The following is a 20,102-nucleotide window of genomic DNA, read 5'->3' on the forward strand; positions in this document are numbered from 1 at the left end:
CAGAGTGTCGAGCGTGCGCAGCATCATGGTGGCATAGGTGAGGGAAAGGCATTTTTTGTTAAGCGGTGCGCCTTGGCTCGGAAAAATAATAAATTGGAAACTCTATTTTTACATGATTTTTAAGTAAATTATTGTTTTGTTTAAGGCAAGTCTTATTTTATTACCATATCCTTGTTATCATTTAACCGACGCCCTGGATCGCCCAAAAATGCCCAATATCAAGATCTTCAGCGGCAGCTCTCATCAGGATCTCTCCCAGAAGATAGCGGACCGCCTGGGTCTTGAGTTGGGGAAGGTCGTGACTAAAAAGTTCAGCAACCAAGAAACGTGGTGAGCATATGAGATGTTGATTACTGTATATTTGTTTCAGTGTAAATCTTTCTGTTTCTTTGTGAAGCGGCATGTTGCATGAATATCTGCGCCGAGTAACATGTAGCTTAATGCGCAGTAAATGGTTCGCAGTGTACTCTGGGGATTGTAGTTTTACAACCGGGCGTCAGTGTACTACTATGCCTCGGTAGAGGGGTTAGAAAAAATCTTATTCCCATAAGCGACCACGGTACAAAACCCTCCTATAAAAACGGATACTTGGGAATGGTAGTCTTTGACCACATTTAAAGCCCGTGCCCTTTAGTGACGCATGAAGGACTACAAGGCATGGCGGCTTCTGTTAGAGACCATGTGTTGTAAAACCTAAAATGGGGGCGAAACGGGTCCTTACTTTGTCATGTTTTATCTATCTATATCTATATCTATATCTCTACCCCCTTATATATCTATCTCTCTATAGAGAGATAGATAGATAGATTTCTTTTCTCTAGAAAGCAATAAGTCGGTAGCTCTCCTGACTCGCAATTAATTGATTGCAGTCGCCAATAGCTGTAAGTAGAAAGCATGTAGCGTTTAAATACTCCATGCCTTCAAAGGGAGTTTTTTTTCAGCGGCATGAAATGGCAGGTTGTCTGAGTCGGTGACAGGCTGGTCTGTCTTTTTTGAGTTGTGTGTGACACCCAGTTTTGCAGCACTAATTATTATTATTTTTGTTTTTACAGGCATGTATGTGCCACACTTCCAATTGTGATAACGTTATGTAGCGAATTATTTTCCCTAGTTCTTGAGCGTATCGGAATCTAGGTTATCAAAACTTTGTTTAGTCTCCACCAACCCCTTGGCTCGGAACAGTGTGGGAGATGGAGACCTGAATTCTTTCTGTTTTAGCAGTGAAGAGCTGTTGCAGGCTGGAAAAGGCACAGGTAATATGACCCCTTCTGCAGTCATATGATGATCCTGCAGAGATGGTTCTCTGAGCAGAAGCACTTCTACCCCAGAGGAAACATTGATTGCTCTAAAATATCTAGGAAGTTTCCAATAATAGAACCCATTGGCTGGCAGCCTGCCTCCCCCTGCTCCTTCATAGCACAACCTATGGTGCTGCTTGCATCTTGCATTTTCTTTGCATTCTGCTTGGTATTTGTCCTTTTTTTATATTCATTATAAAGTGTGCATTTTAATTTCTATGTTGCCCAAGTTTGGAATCCTCCTTTTAGCACTTGCTATATTAACTTATTTCAGTTTACATAATGTAGTTTGCTGGTGCAGTGCTCCCAGAAATTGTTTCACTGCCTAGCAACCGTGCAGAAGCTGCTGTGTGCAATCATTACAGGGGCACTCGAGCAGGGATTTGTTCACATTTGGCTGAAAACAAAATTTGGCAATTTTCAAATAAATACATTTTGTAGAATTGTGCTATTGGAAGCATTGTATAATTAAGGTCCTTGCATTTTTAATTTACACATAGTTTGCTTCTACTAGAAGTCAAACAGTGTGCATTAGGCTACACTGATCAATCCCTAATACTAACTTAATTGTAAAGCCTTTTTAAATGGGGTTAAACATGCAGTATACAATTACAAAAACAACTAGCTAATGCCTGCTTTATACTCAAAGAAACTGAATCCTCATCTGGCAGTCCTGTAAGCTTAAAATTGGCAAAAGCTTGATCGATACTCCTTGTTCTGCAGACAAGTCTTTTGGCTTTGCCATTGGAACTGCTGTCTGATTGCAGGGCTCTCTGCTCCTGTGGCAGGTGTGCCTGACTGCTGAAGTGTACTTCATACTGTAACCCACTGGCAGCAATAGAAAACGGCAGTCCAGCACACACTTGAGAGCGGGGAAGGAAGGCACGTTTTGGGGTGGGGGTAGATCTCCTTTTAAACCTGTGACCTTTCCAACCTCCACCCAGCAGGGCTAGATTTTAAGGGATTTTTTTTTCTGATTGTCCCACGACCAAGTGCAAGGCAGATCACTGGTTGTCTACAAACAAAACAGATTGTCTGCAACACAAATGCATGTGTTTGTATGTAAACACTTAATAATATGCAAATGTACAGTAGTGTACTACAGTATATAGTGCTTTGCATGTTTCAAAAGACAAGCACGGCAAATAGCTTGCATAACTCAAGGTGACATTCACCTTGAAATCGGGACGGGACGATTTTTATCTTGTAAATCCGGGTTTAAGCTTGGCATTTATACAGATTGCATTGCTTTATTCATATTGAATATCTGTTCAACATTTCAAATGTGAAACACAGCATTTACCATGAGAAATTAGTCTTCTCCTAAAAATAAGACCAGCTTTATTTTGAATTTAGTACATAATGTTCATCAAACAACCAAACTTAACTATTCTGAATAATTTCCCCAAAACCTAGCTTGTAGGCTATTTGCTATAATCTATGTATGCAGGCCTAGTTATTTACAACCAGTAGACCGACCTGATGCAAAGGTCCAAGGACCTTGGGTGAACTGCGTGAAAAGACTTGGAAAGCTCCAAGCATACAAACAGTGGTTATGCATAAACAGAAAATCTATTATACAGCGTTGACATGTCAAAGTTTGTAACAACAAAGAGGAGGCGCCACACCCACAACACTGCTCTGAGCATGCACGTTTGCTTGACTTGAAGGGGAGATCGAGTCTGGGGTGGCAGTTTGTATATAGTGTGGGTTGGAGATGAGAATTCTGACCCTCCCCAGGTTGAACTTTTAAAGTATAACAGCGCAGATTTGAGTTAATAATAATAATAATAATAATATCGGTAACGCACATTGTTTTATTACTTATTGGCGTCAATTCCTCCCATCTGTGCAACCCTAATTTCAACCTTGGGTTTGTTTTCCACCTGGAAAAATGAATAAAGCAACGAAACTTGTACAGTAAATATTATTATTCCTGTCTCCTTGACTTGAATTTCAGGAAAGCCAGATGTAAAACATGCCGAGCTATTGCAATTAATCCCATAGCGACCAAATGAAACTCCGACTTGGATGCACAGTCACCTGCAGGATGTCCATATACATCCCATAATGATACTACTCTGCTAACAAACTGCAATTTGATTGCATAAGGCATAGGTGGTACAGTATGTTGCTCTGTACACTGCAGAAGTGGAGTTCACTGGAGTAGCGCTGCATACAGGAAGTGTTGGCTTTCATTATACAAGACTTTGTTAAAATATTAATCACTTGTCCTACGGACCATTGAATACATTGGATGCACTTGACTGTCCTAGGCAAACGGACTAACCTTAATTGAAAACTGCCCAGGTTTCCGGAAAGGGAGTCTATTGTTTTTGTAACACTTGACTACCTGTCGCTGTCCATTTACATGTGTCTGTGCACTGTGGCCCAGTCTGTAGTGCATACCCACTTGTTGCGAGTGATGTAGCCTAACATTGTTTTTTTTTTCTTCTCAGCGTTGAAATTGGTGAAAGTGTGCGAGGGGAAGATGTCTATATTGTTCAGAGCGGCTGTGGTGAAATAAATGACAATTTGATGGAGCTTCTCATCATGATCAATGCATGCAAAATCGCTTCTGCCTCCCGTGTGACCGCAGTCATCCCCTGCTTCCCATACGCCCGCCAGGACAAAAAGGACAAGGTGGGGGTGAGGGTTTGTTTCTTATCTCTTATTCCCTGCGCTAGTAGCTAATAAAATGCCAGGGAGAGGCTGTGATTGCCTAAAACCCTCTGAATATGTATGTTGGGTCTAAAATGCCAACAATACTATTTCTCGACATTTTCCCAGATCATCCTTTTTTAAATTGGTTTATCTTAACAGAAGTATCAGCAGTTGAAAATAAACCTTTTAAGCCTACCAATTGGCTTTTTTTTTTTTTTCCCTAGTCGGCTCTGTTCTCTTTCTCTGCCCAGTGGTCTTTATTTGCTACGTGTCAATTAAACTTCCTTGTACCAAATCTGGGCTAGGTCTTGATGGCTAAACGTTATAAAATGTTTGTCTTCACAGAGTCGAGCTCCCATCTCTGCCAAGCTGGTTGCTAACATGCTGTCTGTGTCTGGAGCAGATCACATAATCACTATGGACTTGCATGCCTCCCAGATCCAGGTAAGGGCTAGATAAGGAGGGTGTTGGTAAGGCTAACCCCAGGAAGATATTCCTGTGAAATTTAGGAATCGAACAAGGAAAAAGCAATTTTAAACTACCCTTACTAAAATCCAGACAATCTGCTGACTTGCATTAAGTTTTAATTTCACCTTGGTTTACCAGGTATTTGATATACATAGAAGTGCTGTGGTCTGTGTAAGAAGGTTCCTGACTTCAATTTGACCCCATCCTCTCCAGGGTTTCTTTGATATCCCAGTGGATAACCTCTATGCAGAACCAGCAGTGTTGAAATGGATCAAAGAAAACATTCCAGAGTGGAAGAACTGTACCATTGTATCTCCAGACGCTGGGGGTGCTAAGAGGTAAGGATGCAATGATTAAGTCTTTGTCCCCCACCGTGGACACTGCAATGGAGCAGTATTGGGTTGGTTGACCTTTTAGCTTAAAATGTGTCTAGGAATAGAAGGGTTTAAAGTGGTCATTCAGGTGCTCTGTTTATTTACTTGTGCACTGTTTCTTGCAGGGTCACTTCCATTGCTGATCGTCTAAATGTAGACTTTGCTCTGATTCACAAAGAAAGGAAGAAGGCCAATGAGGTGGACCGCATGGTTCTAGTCGGTGATGTGAAGGACCGGGTTGCTATTTTGGTTGATGACATGGCTGACACCTGTGGGACCATCTGTCACGCTGCTGACAAGTGAGTTGCCACCTTGGTCCATCTGCACAGTAACGAAGATCCAAATCCTACGTCTTGGTGGATGTTGTAACTGTTGAAGCAATTTTAAAAAATGAATTTATACGAACTATGACCTATAATCCTTCTAACAGCATGTGGTAGACTAGTAGCTCCATGGTTTGATTTTTAGTTTGTGGTTGTTTTTTTGGGTTTTTTTTTTTTTTGTTTTGTTGCAGGACTTGAGTAAATTGGGAGTTTGTGTTTCTGCTCAATGCATACATCAGTTAACACGTGGTTTTTTTTTTTTATTTTCTCTCTCTCAAGGCTTCTGTCTGCAGGTGCCACGAAGGTGTATGCAATCCTGACTCATGGCATCTTCTCCGGCCCAGCCATCTCTCGCATTAACAATGCCTGCTTTGAGGCGGTTGTTGTCACAAACACCATCCCACAGGAGGACAAGATGAAGCACTGTCCTAAAATACAGGTGAGGACACTTGCAGTAGTGGAGGCAGTGTATATGCTACAAACTAAACTTGTGGGTGACATTTCTAATTTGTTGCGGTGCAATATTACGTTTAGGGACTTGTATTAGAAGCTGGGGTATACCAACTGCTTATTCCGTTTGGGTGAAATGTATGGATGTTTACTAACTGTTATACAGGCACATACTGTAGATTAGGCTTATGATGCCGGTGGTTCTAATTTTGTATTTACAATTGTGGCTGGGATGCAAGTTAACATGCCTGTTAAGTTTTGTAACGTGCCAATCTGTTTCCTGTGCCTGCAGGTTATAGATATATCCATGATTCTGGCAGAAGCAATCCGCAGGACACACAACGGCGAGTCCGTCTCCTACCTGTTCAGCCATGTCCCTTTGTAACGCCACAGAGCCCTGGTGCTTCAGTGCAGCCAGTTCTACCAAAAAGGAAAAAGATTCTCCTTGCAGTGCCTGTGATGCAAATCCCTGAAAACCCAAACAAGACTGCTATGGGGTTGATGCCAGCTGGCCTGTCCCACTTCCCTGATTCCGTGTTTTTGGCCCCACCCCCCTTACTTTACAGTTATAGTGTTCTTCATTGGTACTGCTTGTCTAGTCAGTCATGTGAGCTGTGCAGCTTTCCTTTTTATAGAAGCAATAAATTGATGTCTTTCGACCTTGGGCACACTATTGCAGTCAAGATGATGGAAGTGTGCAGTTTCTGTGGATCAAGAGCGAGGACGAATACAATTTCTAGAGCTTGCCTTAAGCTGTTGTCAATCTGCTCCTGTTTTCTCCCTTTTGATTTGAACCAAACGTTTTAAATTCTTCTGTTAAACTTTATGAAGAAAGAGAAGAGGTTGGGGGCTTGCTATTTAGTGCAAGGTGATATGCTTTCTATAGTTGACTGAACATGAAATGATTTAATGCCACCAGGTGGCAGCAACACCAAAATGTTTACACCTTAATGTTCATTTAAGTGTATGAAATATCAAATCCTCAATATATAAATGGCTTGGTGATACACCAATTCCCCATGGGTGAAGATGCCCAATGCAAATAGCTACATATTGCTTCAAACTCCTAATATTGTGTACAATTACTCTGTTTACTGTTTGTGTAGTTTACATGTTGGATTCATTTTGTAGTCTCTTTAGAAACTTACAGTGGAGGGGCATGAGAATTTAATTTAGCCCTTTCACATTGACCTTAATGTGATAAATGAAGTACTAGTTCCAGTGATGTGTCCCAACTCCACCAGTGTGAGAAACTGAGCTCCTTGATGTGTCCCATACCAAAGGGGCATTTGGAATGTACTGTGTTTTTAATGGAACATTAAAGTCATCAGTGTTCACAAAACTTGTGTTAAGTTTGTGTTTTTACGTGTGCTGTCTGGGTTGCAGTGAATTATTTGAAGTGAGGCAGTGGTCACTATCGAAGCCTGAGTGAAATGCATCAGCTGTAAATTTAAGGATGGGGTGATGCATTGGTCCATCATATTGTATGAGCGATATGATGGGCAGGTGCATTGTTTTGTTACCATCAACACAGCTTTCTTGTTTTAATTAGAGCCCCGTTCACACTGGCACTTTTACCTGGGTCACAGTCCCGTGTAGTGTGAAACCACGTACCTGGGTCCCAGCGACCCTCCTCCACATGTGGGTTAACATGCTTTGACCCAGGTTGATCAAGACAAAATGCATGACAGCTGATGAAATAACAAACAGCCACAAGTACTTGTACTTTCCAAAAGTAGTCCGCTTTGCCAGAAGCCCCTTCAGCAACCTTGATCCTCAGCGAGCAGGTTTTCAGAAAGTCTGTGCAGATTGTGAACAAGCTCAGTTCCACATAGCAAAAAAATGTAGGCCTAGATGCTATCCAGTTTAACAAAATAAGAAAAGAACACTAAAAAAAAAAACTTTTTTTTTGTAAAGTTTTGTTGCTGAACATTAAATATCTGTTACTTGGTTTTAATTGTTTAATGGTTTATTTTCATGCTTTTACTTGGCACCAAAATAAGGTAGGACATTTTTGGAGGTTTTATCCATAATCCAATGTCCTTTAATTGATGTAATAATGCTCAATGTTGGTAGCTATTCAGTATATTATCAATGACTGTATTACTTCTGTTGGTTTTAGTGTGTGGTGTTTTTTTTTTTTTTTTTTTGGACATCAGTGCATTGATTTTTTTTTTTTTTTTTTTTTTTTTTTTTTAATTATTGAATCTGCACCAGTTGTGGTGTTCCTCCAGGATGTTAAACTGGGATTACTGGTCTTGGATGGGAAGGTCTTAAAATTATCCCGGTACAATCCCAGCCTGACAAACCTAAAACAAATATTGGAATTTAAAATGATAGGGTCAATTGCTATAGAACGTGTTTGATATAGACTCCAGAAAAATGACAACCAATTAGATTATACTCCAGAAAAAAAGGCCAACAAATGTGGCTGTGTCTAAATACATAATAGATTTTACACTAAGTGCTTAAGCACGCATGGTTTTTAACATGATCCAAGCTTAGTCTAAGGATCACTTTCACACTTAAATATATAAATATAATTTTTTTCAAAAGTAAGAAACAACTCTGAGCGAAACAAGTTGGCTTTAAATTACGGTTAACCGATAGAACAATGCATGCGTCTGCATTCTGGAAGGAAATCTTCAAGATATGGTGCAATTCTGTTCACTTAGCACAACCAATAGTAACTGAAGCACCACATACTGTGAATGCTACACGTGTTCCGTGTTCCTCAATTTGTAGCATAGAACAATAAATAAATACAAATACAGTATTTACAACCGACGAAATTCCTAAAGTAAAAAAATACAACTTGTGAGTACGAAGCAATCACATTATGTGCTCTATCGCTTTGTGCTGTCAGGGGGCGCTAATTTACAAAATCACAACAATCTAGTCTAGGAACAATGGAAATCAATTATACATAACATGCGGTTTGCCAAAATACATTTTAAATTATATATATATATATATATATATATATATATATATATATATATATATATATATATATATAATCTCAATTTTAAACTCTTAAAAAATAAAGTGGGTACGTTTTTTTGTTTTTTTTTTCGTCTTCACAATTAAGAATTGAGCCGATTTTACTGAGGCGGCTGCCTCAATGGACGATACACGCCATATATGACGCGGTACCCTACAGCAAGTGACTTTTGATTGGCAGTGTATTGTCAAAACGCAAACAGATTGGCGGTGATTGATACAGCAGTGGGAGGTGACTACTCTTCCTGGACAGACACTGTAGGAGTAGTGATTATTGTAAGTACAACCTATTTGTACATCGTTTTCAGATAGGACAGAAATATAAAGAATAAGTAGAAGTAAGAACTCGGTAGTAATAGTACTAATATTGTGTGCATCTGATTACACATGACAGCACCAAAGGGTTTAACTAATTTAAGATACCGGTACCCAGTACCGTAGTAAGCAGCTGGTTTGGTGAGAGAAAGCTAACGGAACGGAAGCGTCAGCAATTCGTGTTAATATTATTCAGAGATAGTCTTATCAAATTCAATACGCAGCCTGAGGATTAGTTTACTAAACCTTCCTAAAATAGAAAAGGGTAGACATATTTCATAAGCAGTACTACTATAAATAAATAAAATCAGAAATTAAGTTGATATTAAGCAAACAGCATACGTTTTCAAATGCAGTCATTTGAAGATTGCAGACCCCATTTATGTGTATTATTTATATACGAATGAACTGGCCATTGTATGTGCAGACGCGCCCCGCTGTGTCATTCTACATTGCAATTAATTATTTATTAGCTGCTTTTAAAACAAAAACGAAACAATATTTCAAAAATTAAACTCTTAAAGATAAAAACCGAAAATGCAGAACACTAGTCATACTGTGCATTGTGAAAGGTGGAGAGTTTTCGTAATAATTTGTCAGCGTGAAATTGAAACTAAAAAAGGAACAAGATAGAAGCGTCAGTGGACAGAATTTGTTTGGCTAGCATATTTACTGTATTTTTTTTATTTTTGATCGAAGAACCAACTTCAGTGAGTATGTTGTTTGTTTTGTATAACATTTTTTTTTATCATTAGGCTAAAGATAAGATACATTAATGGCAGGTATGAATGCTTTTTGAGGTGTAATTGAAATGTGATTTGCATTTCTGTCACATTTTCATCAAGTGCTTTGGATTTTTATTTTATTTCATTTCTTAACATTATTATAATAAAATGATTTTATTCCATAGCTTTATTTGATTTCCAAACACTGGAACAGCAGACATAAAGACAGAAACTGAAAGGAGACATCCAGTTGCCTTCTTTAACAATACAGACAGGTAAGTAATCTAAGTAATTACTTTAAATTCAGAGACACCCTGACTAGTGTGTGTGTGTGGGAGCATATGTACACATATGTTCTTACATTTCTGTGCATATGTTAAACCTTATGGTTTGTTTTTCTTTATTGTCATTTTTTCACATAATAATAATAATATTACTATGCACTCAAACACTCTGAGGTTCCCAAAGCAGATGGGTTTTACAGGAGGATTTTGTCTGTTTTTGCTTCTGTGTTTAAAAAAAAAAGAAAAAAAAAAAAAATGTAAAAACAAAACTACAATTTCAGAGACATTCCCCCATGCCCCACAAAGATCAAAGATATTTTCAAAATGGCCGCTGTAGTGCACTGACAGTGTAAGGATTGTATTGCCCACATTGTCAAACATGTAACACAGCAATAATGATCCATGATGTGATACGGAACACAAAAGACAGAGCACTTGTTATGGTTTTTTTTATTTTTTATCGTTCTTTCTGCAGTGATTTAGAGGATAGATCTCAAACTCTAGTGCACTAGAGCGGCCATTTTGAAACAGACTTCACATCAACGGAAATGTGAAAGTTGACATGGGCTAGCCAATGAGAACTAAATAACAGAACTCAACTTTGTTTTGAAACCACATAGCTTTCTTAAATATGTCGTTGCACCACCGTTCTCAAGCTGCTTCAACAGGAGGAACCTAGTCTTGTTGCCTTTTCTCTGAGGTCGTATTTTGCTGCATTCATGTTCATTTCACTTTGCGTGCAGGTAACACATTCTGATGGGCTGGTGTGTTTTAATGACAGAAAATGTTACTGTCAGGTTAACCGCACACCATACTGAGCTCAAATGGGCTTTCATCATTTGTCAAGAGACTCTGCATGTACAGTGCAGTATTGTATCACCCTCATTGCAAGAGATGGCCACAGCCATAAAAAAAAGCAATGCGCTTGATTGAGATCACATGTTTTCAATAAATCTTTTTTTTTTTTTAAGACAGAGTAGGAGTAGGAGATAGGAGATACCTTTTATTGGACTAAATAAACAATAATGAATGACTAGCTTTCAAGACCTCAAACTTTTCTTCTTCAGGTTAAAGTAGGAAAGAGAGATTGATGTTTTATTGTTTAGTTAGTCCAATAAAAGGCATCACATCTCCTTCTCTTTGTCTATCATCCCTGGACTGATACGGCTACCATTTCATCTATGAACCACTTTTGAATGTCAACATAATTTATTTGGAATCCAGTTCAAATCCAGTTTGAATCCAAAATGTTATGTTGCATTAATGCTTTTTGAATATTGCCTGGGTTTCATGATATTCTCTTTCGTTTATGCTAGGAGTCCCATCAAGAAGCAGAAGAATGCAGGCAGGTAAACCAGACAGCCAGGAGGCGGGTACCCTCCCAGGGGGGTTGAGGTTGTGGACCAAGAGTTATGTCAATGGGGCGGCATCCACTTTGCTGACGACTTTGGTGACCTTCCCCATTTACAAGACCATCTTCAGGCAGCAGCTTCACGCAGTGATGGTACGGGAGGCTTTACGGCAGCTCCACAAAGAGGGGCTCTCCAAATTCTACAGGGGCATCCTGCCTCCTCTTCTGGCTAAGACAGTGCAGGGGACTGTGCTGTTCGGCACTTATGACACAGTACTGCACTGGATGTCTCCCCAGGCCACTCTGAACGGACCCCAGTCCCTTTATCATTGCTCCCTTGTAGGGATGCTATCTGGATTTATCGAAGCTCTGGTCCTGACTCCCTGTGAGAGAGTCCAGAATGTGTTGCAGGACAGCCGCAAGGACGCCAGGCTGCCCACCATCCGCAGCATCCTACAGGAATTCAACTCGTACGGAGTGGGGAAGAGACTGAAGCTGGGGTATTACAGGGGCCTCGTCCCCATTATTTTCCGAAATGGCCTGGGCAGTGCCCTCTACTTCAGCTTCAAGGACCCCATTCGTGATGCCCTGTCAGAGAAGGGGCTGCCCAGCGGGCTCTCCTCCTTTGTTTCAGGGAGTGTCAACGGCATGGGGGTCAGCCTCCTGCTCTACCCCCTGAGCGTGCTCATCACCAACATGCAGGTGCAGGTGGGAGGGGAGGTGCGCAGCACAGGCCACTCCTTCAGGACACTCTGGGAGTCCCGTCAAGGCAGGGTGTCCTTGCTGTACCGTGGGGGCTCCCTGGTTATATTCCGCTCCTGCATCACCTGGGGACTGACTACTGCCATCTACGAATCCCTAAAAGGAAGATCTGGGGGGAGAAACTGAAAGGGGAGGGTAAGGGCCAGTCAGCAAGGGGCTGTCTCTCACCTTCTTTCAGGACACATTGATGGGATATCTTGACCAAGTTCATTCAAACCTTTTCTAAATGTCCACTTCCTTTCAGCTTGGTACATTAACTGCACTAGAACACTAGTTTTGAACTATATTTACTATACTCGCCGTCTACCTTTGGTAAGTCAGTCTCTCAGACAAGGAGGTTAGAACTGAGCATATCAATACCTCTGCCAAAAAATTACAAAAAACTACTACTATAGTACTTTTTGTAATTTTTTGGCAGGGACATATATAGAGGACCCTATTCACAAAGCTTTAATGATATTTAAAGAATGTTTCTAAAGAAGCATGTTTTGATGGATGATATAAAGTTTTGTATGCATGAAACTGGTTCTTCAAATTACATTAGAGTTGGCCGTGCCTTTTCTAATGTAAGCAGTCCTTCAGACTGGTTCCTTTTGTAATTACTCAAATACATCAAAACATTCTCAAGTTAAAGCTTTGTGAATGTGGATCATAAGTCACTGTATTGGTAGATGTCGCTCAAAGGTAAATGGCCAAGGACTGGATATACTGGTAATATTTCTCCAATGACGTGCTACATATTTATTTTCACAAACTAAGGAAACAAGTCTGATAGCAATGGACAGTGGCCTTAACTTGCTACTCTCTTAACAGGGTCTAAAGATTGCTTTGTATCTTGGCTTATCAAATCCAGCAGTCTCTGGTGCTGTGCAATGAGGAATGCTGGGTTTCAACATCTTAGAATCAAGAAAAGACCTTATAAATGAGTTTCTTCCATAGCATCTCAACATATTTTAAAGTTCTTTGGATATTTGCCATATTGTATCCTGTATGCACATGTTATTTCCTATGATGGGACGGACGCTGCCTGTAGTATTCACCATGAATCTCTTTGTATTGTGATGGGGAGTGTCAGCATAGATTCATGTTAGACTCTCTTTTTTTATCATTATTGTGTAGATTTAATTCAGTAAAAGGCAGGTTCAATTTAAATAAGTTTATTATCTTACATGTAGCTTGCAAAGCTTGAATCAAGATACTAAGACATCCAAATCAGGTAGAAATTACTACTCTGAATATGTCTAACTTTTACACTCAATAATACTGTTTTTAAATGTATTGAAAATAATGAAAACTAATATATTGTACAGTATTAGAAAACAATATAGTAATATTTCTTTGGTGCAATAGATGGCGCTGTGCCACACTTTTTCACTTACTTTAAATAACAGCTATTAAACACAGCCATGACACAGTCAGTAGTGAGAACAGAACAGCACAAGTGTAGAGTCAGTGTTTATTTGTTCTGGAAGGATACATTCCTCTATAATTACCACCTCTAAGTCTCTTTTTTTAGACTATTTACCAGTAATGTGAAACATATTTTGCAGTCTTGGATAAGGAAGCACCTGCCAGCCTCTGTCAGATCTGCTTTTTGTGCTGGCCACCGTAACATAAAACAGGGAAATGCAGCTTTTATATATTGTAGAATACATTAGAGGGATGCTATTTAAGTGACCCATTCATGCAAGAGACATCCTATTTACACAAAAGTGAGTCCTACAGACGGAATAGTTTTTCTCTATATCATTTTTTTCTGTGTACAATACATCATTGCACTCAATGACGTTTTATGTAAATCATTGTATAACAACATACTGTAATATTTTATATAACAGTGGTTTGGGTGGATTCAGGGGGGTTAATCTATAAAGATGAACCACATAGCTGGTAAATGAAAACCCAGAAGAAACCAGTTTTGTTTTTCCTAGACCCAGAATTAGAAGCTATTGGACAAACTTAAAACCAGCGCTGGCGATACAATTGCAGTGGTGTCCTGATTGTGCTACTGTCCTGTGAGGATCAAACTGCAAATCTGTGACCTCCATCGGAGCTCGGGCTTGCTCTGTTGAATGCAGTATGGTCTGACTAGCAGAACCTGTCCCCAGGCCTTGTGGTACAGCTTAACCGGGAATTGACAGCTGATCAGGGTCAGGGAAGGGTAGGTGTAAGGACAAGCTGTAAACTGCAAGTAAGCCGAGAAATACCATTGGCAGAAAGTACCGTTCTAATAAATGTCAAAACCACAGCTTTATCAGCAAAGGCAACAGCAGGGATCGGAAGCAAATATAGTGTATTAACGTAGTGCCTTGGTACTGCCATGGTGGATCATACCATTGTGATACCATTGGTACTACACCATTGTATTGCCACTGATAACCAAGTATGGGAGCTCATACACTAAAGCACACCTCACCCACAGCCTCTCTCTTGCAGTAAGTGATTCAGGAACTTAGAACTTTAAATATATACCAGTAGCATGAACAATATTTTAAATTCTGGTGAATATATATATATATATATATATATATATATATATAGTATTTTAATTGATGTGAATTTAATTAACTGCATTTTAATTTCCTTTTACTGTCATTAATTGTGAATAGCTATCATGCTTTTGTGTTAAATTACCACAATGTTTTTAACAAATAAATGTACTGTAATAATGTATAATTGTACTGTATGCCATTTATGTCATTAAATGGGAATTCACATCACAAATTCGGAATGTGTTATGTATAAAAGGCAATATTATCTGATTCTGATGAATCTTTACCTGGATGTTATAATTGTATATACTTTTTCACGTTACTGTGTTATATATTGTTACTTACAGGTACTAGTCTTGTTTATACTATTTTTCTAGAGGATTATTCTTCAAATGGAGAAGTGCAGGGAACATACACCTGCACTCGCTTGTGTTGACAACACTGACAGCATATAAAGGTACTGTACATGAAAGCAACGTGCTGCATAGACATACAATACGCACACAACTATGAATCTACCAGCAGCAGTCCAATAAATAGACTGCGTCTAAAAACACACCCGGCAGCACAGGAGCACAAGAAATAGGTAAGCAACAACTAACACGAGAAAGGGGTCGAGAAAAGGCAGGGCACCAGGGAGCCGTTGAAAGGCAGCCCGTCTGATATATGCTTAGATTGCTGTTCTGTCCCTGAGGTTACGTGTTGTACTGATTGGATTTGGACGGTTTAACATGCACCTCTGTTAAATGTGTTAATAGACCTGCTTGACTCCCTGTCTAATATGGCTGGAAACTTTTTTATACTGTCTCATGTTTTCACTATGCTTTAATGAAAATAAGAACAACACAAAGATCCAGCGTTTATATGCAATGTTAGAAAATGCTTGCCCTGGAGGCCACACAAGTGAATCAAATGCAGTGGGACACAAAATTAAACACATTGAAAAGGGAAAATGTATTGTGCCTATATAGCCACAGGAGGTCAGTATTGTCCAGATTTAAAATATGCAAAAACGAAATTAAACAACAAATAATGCAATATTAAACTATTCATATATCGCATTAATTATGTTATTGTTATGAGTGTTTAGTGTTACAATATTTTACTGTCGTTAATAAATTAAGAGTTATCCATTGGAGTCCCTCCATAATTAATTATTGCTCAAGAAGGACATGGTTCTGTTATTTAACGACTGCTGAACTGACCAATCATTTAGCCTCTGCGGAGTCTCTGCCAATGAGATTAAACGGGTGGGTTCTATTTTAAGGGCGTAGGGTGGTGCTGCTGTATTTAAACCCCCATCTCGGGGATGTTTGATTCAGAAGCACCTTAAGGAGAATTTTGACGAAGGTTGGTTTGCAGCGATCATCACAGGTAATGGTTCTAAAGTGTTTTATTGAAAACATAGTAAAATGAACACTTAATATTGTCAATGGATTTCGTGAGCAACGCTAATCGAAGGGCGGGTTTTGTGTATTTTCCGAATGAAAAACATGTAAACGTTAACACAATGCGGCTTTTATTTATTTATTTTTTAAAAAACAATTGTGTATAGGTGTCCATACTAGACTAAATATATGGGGTTATATTCTTTGAATTGGAGATGTGTATGGTAATATGTTGATGTAAGCTGCATTCCTGTTAAAAGGAACTGCGATTGTAAATGTGTGTACATTTATTATTATTTTATGTGCAAAAAAATGCTAGAATTTTTTTGGGGGGGATGGCTGGGAACCTCGCCCGCCTTATTGCTATCGAGTCTGAGGTAACCATGCCATTTCGCAACATTTTCAATAACATCGTGTAAGTCACGAGGTGTGTGTGATTTTTATATATATATATATATATATATATATATATATATAATGGTACTGCGCACTCCTGGCTGTGTAGTCTAGTAAGGAGACTGTGGCGCTGGTACACGTTTATCTGCAGTTCTGTCTGAAGCAAGCCTACACCACAAAGTAGCTGTCTGGAAAACTATAGTTTTTCATATTGTAACTGGTATGCTGCAACATACCGACTTACTCAGAAGTGCCCTGCATACCGTGGCTGTTGCGTTTGTAGTAAGAAGAGTACGAGCCGTAGTGTTAACATTCTTTAGCAGTCGCCTTTATTCAAGGCGACCTACAGAGACTAGGGGGTGTGCACTATGAATCAGCTGCAGTCACTTGCGTCTCACCAGAAAGGTGGTGCAGAAGGAGGTTAAGTGACATGCTCAGGATCACACAGTGAGGTGAGCCAGAATTTGAATTGGGTACATCCTGGTTACAAGCCCCCTTTAGCCACTTGATCACAGGGCCTCCACAAGGTGTACTACAGAGCAATGTTCCTAAATCATAGCCTTGTGTTTTTATTTTACAAATTCTATTAAAGTGCAGAAATAAACATTTTAGATAATCTGTAGATCAAAAAATTATAAATTTAAATGAAGGAATTGTACCCTTGTTAGCATAATTCTGGGCACTACTGCATTTACTTGAATTTGCGCAGCAGCTGGAAAGCTTCATGTTCTTGGCTTGGGCACTCCCTCTTAACTGAAGAAAGATTGCACACACCCTGTTTTGCAATCCTGCACACTGGAGACTGGCATTGTGCAAGTTACAGGAAGGTGTGTGGGGAGAACAGCACAATATCCACTTCATCAGCAGAGTTGTATAAAGAGTATTGGGAGCCAGAGAGAGTGTGGAAAAAGACTTTTATCCGATAAGGGAACCGCTTTTAAATAAGGGTGCAGTCCTTTATTCTGCTGGGCGGTTGGGTAGATCACAAGTAAATGCTTTGAAAATATGGCCCTAGGTGCTTTTAAGTTCAGTACGTTTCCTTGTTACCAAATACAATTAAAATAGAAGCTGGGGCATTTTCACTTTTGTGGCTTTCACTTCCCCATTTGCAGGTCCTTTCACGGCCGATCTGCTGTGATATAGGTGTGTCTTATGGCCCTCTTCTTTTTATACAAGCAGGTAGTTTCAGTAGAACAACAAAGGCACTGTGTGAGAATTGCATAGCAAAGACTTCTGCTTTGTAGAAGGTTGGGACTGCACCGGCCACAAAATCCCTATTTGCACACTGAACAGTTACTGGTCCAAGGAATGCCTAACTAAAATAAGCGTACAAAATTAACTCCACATTAAATATACAACAGACTTCATCCAACAATCATTCAAGTCAAATAAAAAATCTGTGAAATAATACTTTTTTTTTTTTTTTTTTTTTTAAAAGTCTCTTCCAAAATGTCTGACAAGCCGGTCATTAAAGAGGATGTGGAGAAGTTCAACAAGAAGAGTCTGAAGAGGGTTAGTACTGAGGAGAAGAACACGCTTCCAAACCAAGAAAGTAAGTGTTGCAGAGTCTGGGGGTGGTGGAACTTGGCTCTTCGGCTCAGATGAGGCCTGTGTTGCAGGTCAGGACACCCCACTGGAGCCTACTTGCAGGCCTCTTTAGAACACACAGGTTTAAAAATGGGATCTGTTGCCTGTAACATGTATCTCATTTTAGTTTCAAGAGTAACACATTTGGGACACTGAAGCTTGAAGTAGTCTTTGCTGCTGTCTGCATTTCGTAATTTCTCACACTCCTCATAAATGGGTAACCTCTTTTTGTTGACAATTTCTTTAGGATTGACTTAACCAGAATGTAAACAGAATCATGAGAGAGTTTGCGGTTTTGATGGAGCAATTTGAACTACAATCATGTTTGCTGTGCTGAAGTATTTAAATGCATAGTTTATGTAGCTATTCTATTCTCTCAATCTTGATCTAAAAATCCTTTCAGGTGTACTGCTGTTGAGTGGGTGGAGATTTAGACTGGTTGCATCTCCATTTACAGAGGATGTCCTATCCCCTGTATGGGGAGGTGTCCTTTTTAAAACCCCACCCACTTGAAGTGTTGCACAGTTTAATCTAAACTGTGGATTGATTTTATATATTGATTGCAACCTTTGCAAAAAGGCCATGTTTTATGTGTGGATTAACAATATTTCCAATCCAATTAAAACTAGTTGATATGCAGTGCTGGAGTTAAATAATTGCATGTATTTGCATTCAATAACCGCTATACAGATAGCAATGCCTAATTCAAATAGTCCATTATTTGATAGTAATGTAGGTCCATTACAGGCACTCCAGTCACGCTTCTGTTTATAGCAAGACCAGCTCGTCCAGGTGCGCTGGTATGCGGTATGGTCATTCTGTCAAGTATTTTTCCTCGGATTGCCTTATCTTAAAGAAATACTTTAGGAACTTCACCTTGTGAAGACTTTGTATGCACATTTGTTACAAGATTGTATTCCAATGCTGTCAATGTGACCTACTTTATCATTATCTATTTACTTTATCCTTGGCAGGGTTATTACAATACACTTTGTTCAGTTGTCCTGCTCTCTGCCAGAACTTCAGATAATACCAAAAAAAGAAAGCAGCAAAAAATGAGTTTTTATTTCCAATTATGGCTGTTTACTGTAGCCTTAACCCAATGAGCGCACTCCCAAAGAATTTAGCAACTGAATCCCTGCTGTGCTTTTATTCTGGGTATCCGGGTCTAAACATGGACAGTCTCATCCCATCTCCAGATCCTGAATATTCCCCCTTACTTGGCAACGATGCAAATCTTGACAAAGGCTTGTTGCCCAGTTTGGTAATTCCATGTTTTGAATCAGTCTCTGGTCATTCTAACAGATTCTTGTATACAGTGCTTGAGGCACCTTGACAAAGAGGTCACAGCTTGACCGCATGAACTGATGCACCCTGATAATCAGTTCCAGTACTGCACCATCAGATTAAAGGGTCTCCTCTATTGGGGGTGGGGGAGAGGCTATGTATTTGAAACTTTGCCCCAGTCTGACATTTCTTCCTGCGTGTTCTGTCCCCAGCCATCGAGCAGGAGAAGAAATTAAATGCTGAAGGGAGAACATGAAGGAGGAACGGTCCTGCACCAGCTGCGCATTCCCTGCGTCTTTACCTGTCCTCCATCACTTCAACACTTTCACAGCACTCCTTTTGGGCAGGGCTGGGGGAACAGAGGGAGCAACTGCAGACCATGTGCTAGTGTAGCTTGTAAAAATCTGCTTTGTGATTTCACTGCGGGAGGGGAAAGGGGGTTCATCGCTGACACATCTTTAAGTGTTCACATGGGATTTCCAGCTAGTATGTAGTGGATAGATGTCTTCAAAGATTAACATGTATTGTATCTGGTGCCACGTAATTTGTCTTCCTTTTTAAGAAATGTATAAAATAAATAATAAAAAAATACAAAATGTAAATGTGTTAAAGTGGATTTTTAATATTGTCTTGCATTTTATTCTGGATAAGTAAATTTGGTTTTAGCAGAAAGTGAATTCATTTTTGGAAGTCTGTTTTGGTATTTTAGACCTGGCTTCCACACGTTGACAGCTAAATTTAGAGTGTCTAAAGTCAGTTAGATTTTAGTAAAACAAGAGTATATTTGACTGCAGCAAAATAAGACCTGCATGCCATTAGATTGAGAATCTTTGCAGAGGAAATGCTGAATAGCAAATGCATTTTCTTTATTCTATAATTAATTGTGTTCTGCAGAGTGTTTCAACGGGGTGTTGTAATTGAAAACGCAAAAGGGT

General features: G+C 39.5%; 3 protein-coding genes across 5 annotated transcripts; all 3 read left to right on the forward strand.

Annotated features, from left to right (window-relative positions):
- Window positions 1-5: 5 nt before the first annotated feature.
- On the forward strand, window positions 6-6,919 carry LOC131697818 (ribose-phosphate pyrophosphokinase 1). Of its 2 annotated transcripts, none has more exons than XM_058989240.1 (7): window positions 6-330; window positions 3,758-3,947; window positions 4,308-4,406; window positions 4,644-4,768; window positions 4,930-5,103; window positions 5,407-5,566; window positions 5,870-6,919. In XM_058989240.1, exons 1-7 carry the CDS (start codon window positions 209-211, stop codon window positions 5,960-5,962), a joined length of 963 nt encoding a protein of 320 aa, XP_058845223.1. In that variant the 5' UTR covers window positions 6-208; the 3' UTR covers window positions 5,963-6,919. The 2 variants fall into 2 exon arrangements, with proteins under 2 accessions (XP_058845223.1, XP_058845224.1); XM_058989241.1 differs by having other exon boundaries at window positions 3,758-3,941.
- Window positions 6,920-8,685: 1,766 nt separating this feature from the next.
- LOC131697819 (solute carrier family 25 member 53-like) lies at window positions 8,686-14,645 on the forward strand. 2 transcript variants are annotated; one of them, XM_058989242.1, is made up of 3 exons: window positions 8,686-8,856; window positions 9,806-9,895; window positions 11,221-14,645. In XM_058989242.1, exon 3 carries the CDS (start codon window positions 11,244-11,246, stop codon window positions 12,141-12,143), a length of 900 nt encoding a protein of 299 aa, XP_058845225.1. In that variant the 5' UTR covers window positions 8,686-8,856; window positions 9,806-9,895; window positions 11,221-11,243; the 3' UTR covers window positions 12,144-14,645. The 2 variants fall into 2 exon arrangements, with proteins under 2 accessions (XP_058845225.1, XP_058845226.1); XM_058989243.1 differs by lacking the exon at window positions 8,686-8,856 and adding an exon at window positions 8,867-9,605.
- A 1,086-nt stretch (window positions 14,646-15,731) lies between these two features.
- LOC117411943 (thymosin beta-15A homolog) lies at window positions 15,732-19,769 on the forward strand. The gene is made up of 3 exons (XM_034019815.3): window positions 15,732-15,883; window positions 17,732-17,845; window positions 19,380-19,769. The coding sequence occupies exons 2-3, from the start codon at window positions 17,743-17,745 to the stop codon at window positions 19,421-19,423; spliced, it is 147 nt and encodes a 48-aa protein (XP_033875706.1). The 5' UTR covers window positions 15,732-15,883; window positions 17,732-17,742; the 3' UTR covers window positions 19,424-19,769.
- Window positions 19,770-20,102: the final 333 nt, after the last annotated feature.

Source organism: Acipenser ruthenus, chromosome 16 (assembly GCF_902713425.1).
Source record: "Acipenser ruthenus chromosome 16, fAciRut3.2 maternal haplotype, whole genome shotgun sequence".
NCBI classification, from domain to species: domain Eukaryota; kingdom Metazoa; phylum Chordata; class Actinopteri; order Acipenseriformes; family Acipenseridae; genus Acipenser; species Acipenser ruthenus.